This window comes from Vigna umbellata, chromosome 7 (assembly GCF_029865625.1).
Source record: "Vigna umbellata cultivar VRB3 chromosome 7, Vumbellata_1.0, whole genome shotgun sequence".
Classification (NCBI taxonomy): Eukaryota; Viridiplantae; Streptophyta; class Magnoliopsida; order Fabales; family Fabaceae; genus Vigna; species Vigna umbellata.
Window position 1 is genome coordinate 21,290,127 of NC_142171.1, and position 10,181 is coordinate 21,300,307.

A 10,181-nucleotide genomic window follows, 5' to 3' on the forward strand; every position below is an offset into this window, starting at 1 on the left:
GGCATATATCTGGACAAAAGTGTACAACAAATATAAAACATCAAAATATAGAGTCATTTCATTGATATGCAGAGGTGAAGAAACAGACTGATTTCATTGATAAGCAGAGGTGAAGAAACCAATATAAAACATCAAAATACAGATTGATAAAAGCAGAATGACATTATCTGATGATTACCAAACTGCTGTGTAATACAAAAAGATCACCAAGCTACTGTCTAATACAAACAGATTACCAAACTACTGTCTAATACAAAAAGATCACCAAGTTGTTGTCTAATAGAAAAAGATGACCAAACTGCTGTCTAATAGAAAAAGATTACAAAATTGTTGTTCAAATGACACACATTACAAAAAGATATAAAAAAGACATTGAATTTGTTCATTTATCCCCTTAAACTGCAGCTTCTTCCTCATTTGATGATGGCATGATTGGTTGAGTTGATGGGTTACTTTGTTGTGTTTGTTGAGAGTTCAAAGCAATTGTTTGTTTTGCTTTGGTGCAAGAAGTCCTGTTATGGCCGAGTTCCTTACAAATGCCACATCTTTTCTTTAAACCACCCTTCCTCATTCTTTTGTCATCCTTCACCAACTCCCATTGCTCCAACCTTCGCTTCTTCTTTGGTCTCCCAGGCAATGTTCTTTTTGGTGGAGGGAGGACATCATCATAAGTGGTAATCTCCCACAGATTGTTACCATTTATTGGATAGACAATTGAAGAGTATGTTTCTTCATATGTTGACTTCCTAAAACAACATGGAATGAATTCCTCTGCATCAAGATTTAGGAATTTCATAGCAGCTAAGGAGTGGCAACATGGTATGCCATTGATTTCCCACTTCCTGCATGTACACAAATTTTCATCTAAATTGACTACAAATTTGTCACCAGCTTGGGACACATGGCGAACTTCAAAAATCTTGTTGGCTGACCAGCTGTAAAATCAAAACAAGAAACACATTATAATCATAAACCACTTATTTTAAAAGAAATCATAAGTGAACAAACCTCATTCTTACCACGGTATCCAATATTTAGTTAACTGAGACTCTTTCTTTAGTCTAGTCTTGATTTTTGGACAAATGTTCCCAGAAAGTGATTGACTTTTTGTCCTGTTAGTTGCCCATCTCTTCATCAAGTAAAGGTGGATTTCCTCTAACATGGTTACGATTGGCTTAGACCTTGTATGCACCATTACACTATTGAAAGCCTCAGACATGTTGTTAACCAAAGTATCACACTGAGGCTTGCTGCTAAATCTTGATCTTGACCAGTACCTAAAACATATATATGTTCATCAATGTTACTGTGAAAACTTGGCACATTTTTAACAATAGAAATTTAAATACAAACCTGGGAGGGATTTTTAACAAGTATTTGAAAGCGTCATCGTTAAGCTGTTTAATATTTCTCATTTCTGCTTCCCATGCTTGTTGATGGGTTGTTGTAGCTGCCTTCCACATCAAACACTTTAGTTGTTTTCCAGGGAATTTCTTTCTAAAATTAGCGTATAAGTGCCTAACACAAAAAAGTTGATCAACTCCAGGCACCACTTCTTGTACAGCTTGTAGTAGTCCCTGTTCAATGAAATTATGACAGTGTTGTTAGAGATATAATTTCAATATTAAAGTTAATTAACATAATCAGGGAATAGCTCATGTGCATTACCTTTTGCTGGTCCGACATGAACGTAAATGATGAACTTACTTCCTCCCCACCGAGATCTTCAACCAGAAGTTCAAGGAACCATTTCCAAGTATCCTTGTTCTCTACTTCCACCACAGCATACGCAAGAGGTAGCATTTGATCATTTGCGTCTCTACCAACAGCAGTTAACATTTCACCACCATATTTTCCTTTCAGAAAAGCACCATCCAACCCCATAATTGGCCTGCAGGACACAAAACTATCCTTGCAGGCCTTTAGACATGTATAAAACCTCATAAAAACGGCTCCATCCACATTCTCTTCAACTTTGACTTTTACTGTGGATCCTGGATTACGAGCTAAAACCTCATTCGCATAATCATAAATCCTTCTATATTGGTCTTTGAAAGACCCATCAACATGGTCTGAAGCAATGGCCTTTGCCATACATCTAGATACATCTACATTCCATTTTCTATTTATCTTCTCACGAATTTCCTTTCCCTTTACTTGGGGATTTTCTCTAACAGTTTTTTCCAACCTCTTACTGAGCCATTTTGCATTAAGTAATCTTACTTTGTGCTCTCTACTACATCTGTGGTTGTCAACAATAGTCCTTAATTGCCACGTATGAATGGCTTCCATATAAGCACAATATGCCATCCAGGGGCATTCTCCTTTATCACCCATACATTTTAGCCTCATTCTCTTATTATCATTTTTAATATATTTAATATTTCTGTCATTTTCTATTGCATATGTTTTGATGGCATCCACAAAGTCTTCCTTCTCAGCAAAATAAGTTCCCACATCCCATTTATAATCTACCATTGTCTTAGGCATGCTGAAGGTTACAAAGTTCCCATAACCCTCCTCTTCATCATCTTGTGCTTCACTTTCTGCTCCACTGTCTAATTCATCAGATTTCCATTCATCATCGGACAAACCTCTATAATGATCACTATTCATTCCATCCTCCACATCACTATCATTAGATTGCACATCAACTTGGACATTACCAAACCAATATGCCATTCTATCTCCAACCTCCTCTTCTAAATCACACTCAACATTAACATCAACCAGACCTTCCATACAGTCATAATCCACCTCATCATTGCCATCATCATGACCACTACTGGTCCAGCTACGAACATCACAAGCATCCTCTTCAACCTCACCCACACCAACGTGTGTTTCAATTTCTCCTTCAACAACATCATCATCCTGAAGTCTTTCTTTTGAAACAACAACACTTTTAGTCATTCCATCACACTGACCTCTCTCACCTTCATTGACAGCCACCTCAAATTGTCTTTCAGTATCCTGTTCACATTCACCCCCACCAACCTCTGTTTGAATTTGACCTTCAACAACATCATCAGCCTCTAGTCTTTCTACTGAAACAACAACAGTTTTAGTGATTCCATCACACTGACCTCTCTTACCTTCATTGACAGCCACCTCAAATTGTCTTTCACTATCCTGTTCACATTCACCCCCACCAACCTCTGTTTGAATTTGACCTTCAACAACATCATCAGCCTCAAGTCTTTCTTCTGAAACAACAACACTTTCAGTGATTCCATCACACTGACCTCTCCTACCTTCATTGACAGCCACCTCAAATTGTCTTTCACTATCCTGTTCACATTCACCCCCACCAACCTCTGTTTGAATTTGACCTTCAACAACATCATCAGCCTCAAGTCTTTCTTTTGAAACAACAACAGTTTCAGTGATTCCATCACACTGACCTCTCTCACCTTCATTGACAGCCACCTCAAATTGTCTTTCATTATCCTGTTCACATTCACCCCCACCAACCTCTGTTTGAAATTCTCCTTCAACAACATCATTAGCCTCAACTCTTTCTTCTAAAACAACAACACTTTCAGTCATACCCCCACCTTGCTCTTCACATTGACCCTCAACCATACCCCTACCTTGCTCTTCACCTTCACCCTTAACCATACCTAAAGGTTCAACTTCTACTTCATCTGTATTTTGAGGAATATATTCTAACATATATATCACCTCAGGTTCAGAGACATTGTGAACAACAAATAGATGAACCTCACCATTAAGCCTAGCTAAGGTAATCATGTGCATGGCTCCTATGTCATCCAACAAAGGTTCCAACCTATTTTCCAACACAAAACCACCACCTACGCAGTACAACAACTCCTTAAACCCATCATAACCTAGACCTTTTACTACACTGACTACAAGGAAATAACTCCACATGTCTGGGTCAAAGGAAAAACTTGTACTCTCCCCCTCATACTTAAGTTTTCCTTCATTTATGAACTTTCCACCATGGTGGAAAACAACTTCAAAATTTTCTTCCATTACGTACAACACAACAATTATATTTTAACCTATAAAGTAAGAAAACACTTTAACATAGGGGACCACATTGCAACCGACCACAACAAAAAGCATTAAGAATATATACAAACCACAACCCACTGAAAAAGACAATCAAACAACACTTTAATAATGGGGGACCACATTGCAATCGAAAACGAAACAGTATACAACATGCAACAGTGTAGGACAACCATAAAGGACAAAATCATCAAAAAATTCAATCAAAAGCACATTTACTAACCTCAACACGTGGTTCACTACGAACACTTTCGCCACTGCCTTCCACGTGCTTCACCGCCAACACCTTCCTGCTACTACCGAAATAGCACCGATAGATCACTCGCAAATCTAGAAATGATATCTATTTAGTCACCAACTATACCAAATAACACCGATATACCCTATTGTCCCCCAAATTCGAACCACAAAAGCCAACCCTCGACAAAACCCTATTCTCCCAATTATCCCAAATTCCCCAACATTGAAATTAAATAAAACTAACGTAACGTTCAATTATTATGTTCAAAATCAAAACGTTGCGTTTTGATTTAAAAATTTTACTTTTTTAAATATAAAAACTCACTAATAAGCCAGGTCAACAACAGTATTGTGCCACGTCAGTACCATTTGGTCGTCTCAGCAACCCACGCATCAATTTCTTTAACGTCGTCCAGCCAACTTAACGGGAAGGTCTCAATTGATTTAAATTTTCAAAATTAAGGACCATTTTGACACACTTTAGAAAACGAGGACCTATATGAGACATTCCTGCACAAATAGGGATGTCGAAAAAGGATTAAACCTTACTTTTAATACGATTTGGAGATGAAAGACATAGAAGAATAATAACTCAAATCAATAATCAAAAGAAACAATTGCATTAATTCAACTTAACCTCAGAATCGATAATGAAATTATAGTGGAATAGTCCTAGAAGCTTTTCACTCCATGAATGGAGTGAAACACATGATGAAATAAAAGTGAGAGGAGTGGTGGATGAATGCTTCCAGTAGAGGAGTCTAAGAATGAATGAGTTATGCCTCCCCTAGGTCTCTTTATATAGGCTTGATTGGGCTTGAAGTCTGAATCTTTTGTTGATAAGATCTTTTATCTTATATCTAATATCTTTCAAATATTCAACAGATTTAATCAGTTTTTGAGAATATTTGATAATATCTTTCCTAGATTCAAAAAGATTTGGCAAATATTATCTTTTGATATTTATTGATATAGTTAAATAAGATAATTATTTAATAATATCAAATAAAATATCTTAAGATATATTTTCTCCAAATTATCTTTTAAAATAAAATTACCCAAAATTATATTTCAACCCTTTTTATTTTATTCAAATTGCACAAAAGTCCAGAAATTTCCTATAATTGCACTTTAGCCTTTTTTTTCTTTTCAGAATTGCAATTCAGACTTTAATTTCAACTGCATCAACAAACATTAGACTATCCAAAATAATTTATGCAACTAAAATCACATTTTAAGCCTCTTTATTTCTCAAACCCGATAAAGCTAATTGTCATAGATCTTATTTTAAATCAATCATTTAAGCACAAGAATCTCATCAAAAATTTGAATTTTAAAACATAAATGTGGGAATAAATATGCACTCATCACACCCCACACTTATCCTTTTGCACTCATGGGCAAAATTGGCTAATTTCAAGACTTTGTTCTCAATCATTTTATTCCATATTTGCATTTGGATCAAAAGAATGAACAACACCGGACATAGATCAATCATCTAAAGATCACTTTGTCATGGACATGTAAATGAAAGCACTCTATTCTTCATACATAAGTTGACCTTTTTGAATTTTCAAAAAAATCAAATAATAATAATAATATTAATAAAAATATAATAATAATAATTAGATTTTAAATTACATTAAAAATTAATTTAATAATATAAATTACATTAAATTAATACGTAAAAGATTTCTTGACAGTCATACGTGACAAAGAATCAAAATGTTTATTTGTGTTCATCCGTGGAACTCAGGAAGTAAAAGACGGTTTGACAGATGTGATCGGTGCTCCCGTTTCCTTCAATCATTTCATATGCAATGATGGTGAGTCGAAGAGGAAAAACATGATTTCAGCTCATGGGCGTCGTGGGCAAATGAAACTGAACTGCACTACACTACTAAAAATTATATTGAACTAAAAACTAATTTGTCTAAACTGAACTGAACTGTAAAATAGTTCAAACAATTTGAACTGAACTATTTTTTGTTTTATCAAACTGGACTGAACTGAACTATACTAAATTATACTAAACTACAAAAAAAATTGAACTGAACTACTAATTGTAAACTGCACTAATTTTAACTCAACTAAGGCAATGGTGCAATGCAGAGACTTCAATGCGTCCTTATCCACATATGTCAATTATTAGATAATCTTCCGATTGAACTGTGTTCTTTGAATGGATTGAGAAAAACACATATAATAAATCATATCCCAAAACAGATGGCTCACATCTTACGAACTTTAAAAACAAATAGTGGAGTTCAAGTCATTAATATAATCATCCACGATGATTTATTAGATTAGAGATTTATATAAAATAGTTAATTATTTATTTTATGAATGTATTTTATATAGAGTAAAAAAAATGTAACATATGAAATATTAATAATATCTTTATTTTGACTTTTTAAATTTAAATTATAATTAACTATATTTATATTTTTTAAATATTGAAAGGTTTTCTACAAAATATTTTAAGTAAAATATATTAAATAAATATTTTTTAATATAATAGGCACAGATAAGACGAGTAAAGTTTTATCATTCATTTATTTATTTTCATTTATATTTTTATATCCAATAAATTTGTTTTATCATTCTAAAAATTTGTATCTAGGATTATATCTATTTATTTATTATTTTACACATTAACTAATTTTTATATAAAATATAAAATCAAAATAAGATAAACATAATATTATAATTAATTTGACCGAAGCGCAATTTTTCATTATCAAATATTAAAAATATATCATAATTTTATAAATATTAAATCAAAATAAAAATAAAAATAATTATAAAAAATCAGTAAAAATAGTCAAATGCTAATTTAATGAGACTGATATTTGAATTTAATTTGAACAAAATCATAAAAAACACAATACACTTTTAAGAATAATTGAAAAATTGAAAATGAAAGAGAGATGAAAAAACACGATACAGTTCTAACCGTTAATTGAACCGAAAATGTTATGAGTTTAGTTTTTAGAAACTAAACCATAAAATAGTATATTTAACTTTTTAGTAAAAAATGTATGAGTTTTTTAGTATAATATAGTATAATTAATTATAATACAGATGAGTTATTTTTGTCCAACTTTAGGTATGACTATTTCGGCTTGTTGGATCAAAAAGCATTGCACTTCTAAACTTCTGGATGAGCTTCGTCATTACCCCGATTTCCAAGTCAAGGTATATTAGCCTTAGGTTTTTTGGAAGAACATTGATTATAATGTTCACCCAGTGATATGTAAAAGTTTTGCTTTATATAAACTGAAATTATATATATTGTTTTTATTTAAACATGCAACTAAACTTAATCTTTATTTAATAGATTGTTGGGCACTCACTTGGTGGTGGTAGTACTGCATTCACTAGTGCAAAAAAGACCTTTAACGTCACCCTTTAGACGTCTGACCCTCGAATATCCAACATTAAAAATGACCGGTGGCATTTTTCGTAAATAAAACAACTATTTAGACGTCGGTTATGGAAGGGCCCGACGTCTAAATATTCATATACGTCGGCTCCCCCGAATAGACGCCAAAACTAAACGAAAAAGTTAAAAAAAATTAATTTTTTATTCTATTTAGACGTCTGTTATGGAGGGAACCGACTTCTGAAGCACTTTAGACGTCTGTTAATTGGGGATCAGACGTCTAGACCCTAAATCCAAAAATTAAAAAAGTCACTTTTTGACTCTACTTAGACGTCTGATCCCGCCACTCCGACTTCTGAAGCACTTTAGACGTCTGTTATTGGGGGAACCGACGTCTAAACCCTCAATCCAGAAATTGAAAAAGTCACTTTTTGACTCCATTTAGACGTCTGATCCCGCCACTCCGACTTCTGAAGCACTTTAGACGTCTGTTAATTGGGGGAACCGACGTCTAAACCCTCAATCCAGAAATTTAAAAAGTCACTTTTTGACTCCATTTAGACGTCTGATCCCGCCACTCCGACTTCTGAAGCACTTTAGACGTCTGTTAATTGGGGGAACTGACGTCTAAACCCTCAATCCAGAAATTGAAAAAGTCACTTTTTGACTCTATTTAAACGTCTGATCCCGCCAATCTGACTTCTAAAGCCTTTAGACGTCTGTTAATTGGGAGAACCGACGTCTAAATTTTGGCATTAAAACACCGTGAATGCGAGACAGTTGTTACGCGCACTCATTGTTCATCATCTTTGTCGTGTTTTCTCTCTACGGGTTACACTTTTCAGGTTCGTTTTCTCACTTTTGCACCGTTTTAAATTAATTTTACTCCGATTACATCACTCTTTGATGCATTATCTTTCATTTGAACCGATTAAAATGCGTTTTCGTTGGGTTTTGGTGCAGTTATTCTCGTGTCTTTAAGCGGCGTTCTATGGTGGCGTTCTATGGCGGTGATTTCTTGCGTTTTGTACTCCTCCAATTCCCTCCACTACGTTTTTAAAACCATCCAATAAAAAAAAATGTACAATACATTCTCTTCAACTAAAATATAAAGTTGTAAACTCGAATCACCATGAGTTAGGAACAACCTGAGAGACGTCGAACCTATATGGATCGAACGTCTATATAGAAGTCGGACCTATATAGGTCAGACGTCTATAGAGACGTCGGACCTATATAGGTCGGACGTCTATAGAGACGTCGGACCTATATAGGTCGGACGTCTATAGAGACGTCGGACCTATATAGGTCGGACGTCTATAGAGACGTCGGACCTATATAGGTCGGACGTCTATAGAGACGTCGGACCTATATAGGTCGGACGTCTATAGAGACGTCTGACCTAAAGGGCCCGACGTCTCATTAACGTCACCCATATAGACGTCGGACAAAGATTAGACGTTAAAAGCCCAAAATAACAGACGTCTAAAGTCCTTTTTGCACTAGTGATTATTGACATAGATGCTTAGAGAAATAAAACAATTCGCTTCGTGTTGTGTCACCTTTGGATCAGACATGTGGTTATATGACTTCTTTGCTCCGTATCTAAAGTTTTATTTTGTTCTTGATTGAGTTAAATTCTCAATAGGTTTTTTTGTGAAAGTTTAATCTATCTCACAATCTTTAGTTTAACCAGATAGAATATGAGTGCTAAGGGTTTTTCACCAAACTAGGCAAATATGCCTTCTTTATTACCACAATAGGCAAAATTTGACCGAAAGTGAAGTCGTGGGGCGCCAAAACGACTTCAAAGGAAGAATTTGTGCCTCCCTGCACGACTTCACACTGTTCATAGCTACAGTGTTGAAGTCGTGCACCCCAAAAACGACTTCTGGGTCCTGTAATGATTACATTGGATTGGTAATCGATTACAGAGGGTTGAAATCGTGACCCAGGCAGAAAACGTACTGGTAATCGATTACAGGGTTTGTGTAATCGATTACCCGTGTATTTTTGATTGGTTTATGAAAATGATTTTGCATTTTACATATGTTATGTATTGGTTGTGTTATAGGAAAAGAGAAAATAAATATTAATGAGAAAAATTAATAGTAATATATCAGTCATCGATTTGATTACAATTGGATAAGATTAAGAAATAACATAGCTAATGACGAAAAGGACAATTTCCCCTATGATGACCTTCGTTGCGGCAGTAAGAGCATTTTTTTGGCTTATCTGGATTGGATTGATCCATTTCATTATGAAGCCTATTTGTGGATGGTCTTTCGGATGCCTTGCGTCGCATTTTAGGATCTGGTATGAAGTTTGGACCTGTATACACAGACCAATAATCTTGATTTTGGATTGGGTGAAATTGTACTTTGTATGCCTTGAAAATGTTGTTAAGACTGTACACTGGATTGATTACTTGGGTTAGTGGGATATGCGAAAATGCACAAACAGCAATGACATGATGACATGGGAGACGAGTAGCCTGGAAGTGTCCACAATCACA

The 10,181-nt window shown here is 34.7% G+C and overlaps 1 protein-coding gene across 1 annotated transcript; it reads right to left on the reverse strand.

Moving 5' to 3' along the window:
- Nucleotides 1-394: 394 nt before the first annotated feature.
- Nucleotides 395-1,463, reverse strand: LOC148195406 (uncharacterized). Its single transcript, XM_088094286.1, has 3 exons — nt 1,354-1,463; nt 1,020-1,277; nt 395-935 (listed from the first exon to the last, which is right to left on the reverse strand). The coding sequence occupies exons 1-3, from the start codon at nt 1,461-1,463 to the stop codon at nt 395-397; spliced, it is 909 nt and encodes a 302-aa protein (XP_087950412.1).
- Nucleotides 1,464-10,181: the final 8,718 nt, after the last annotated feature.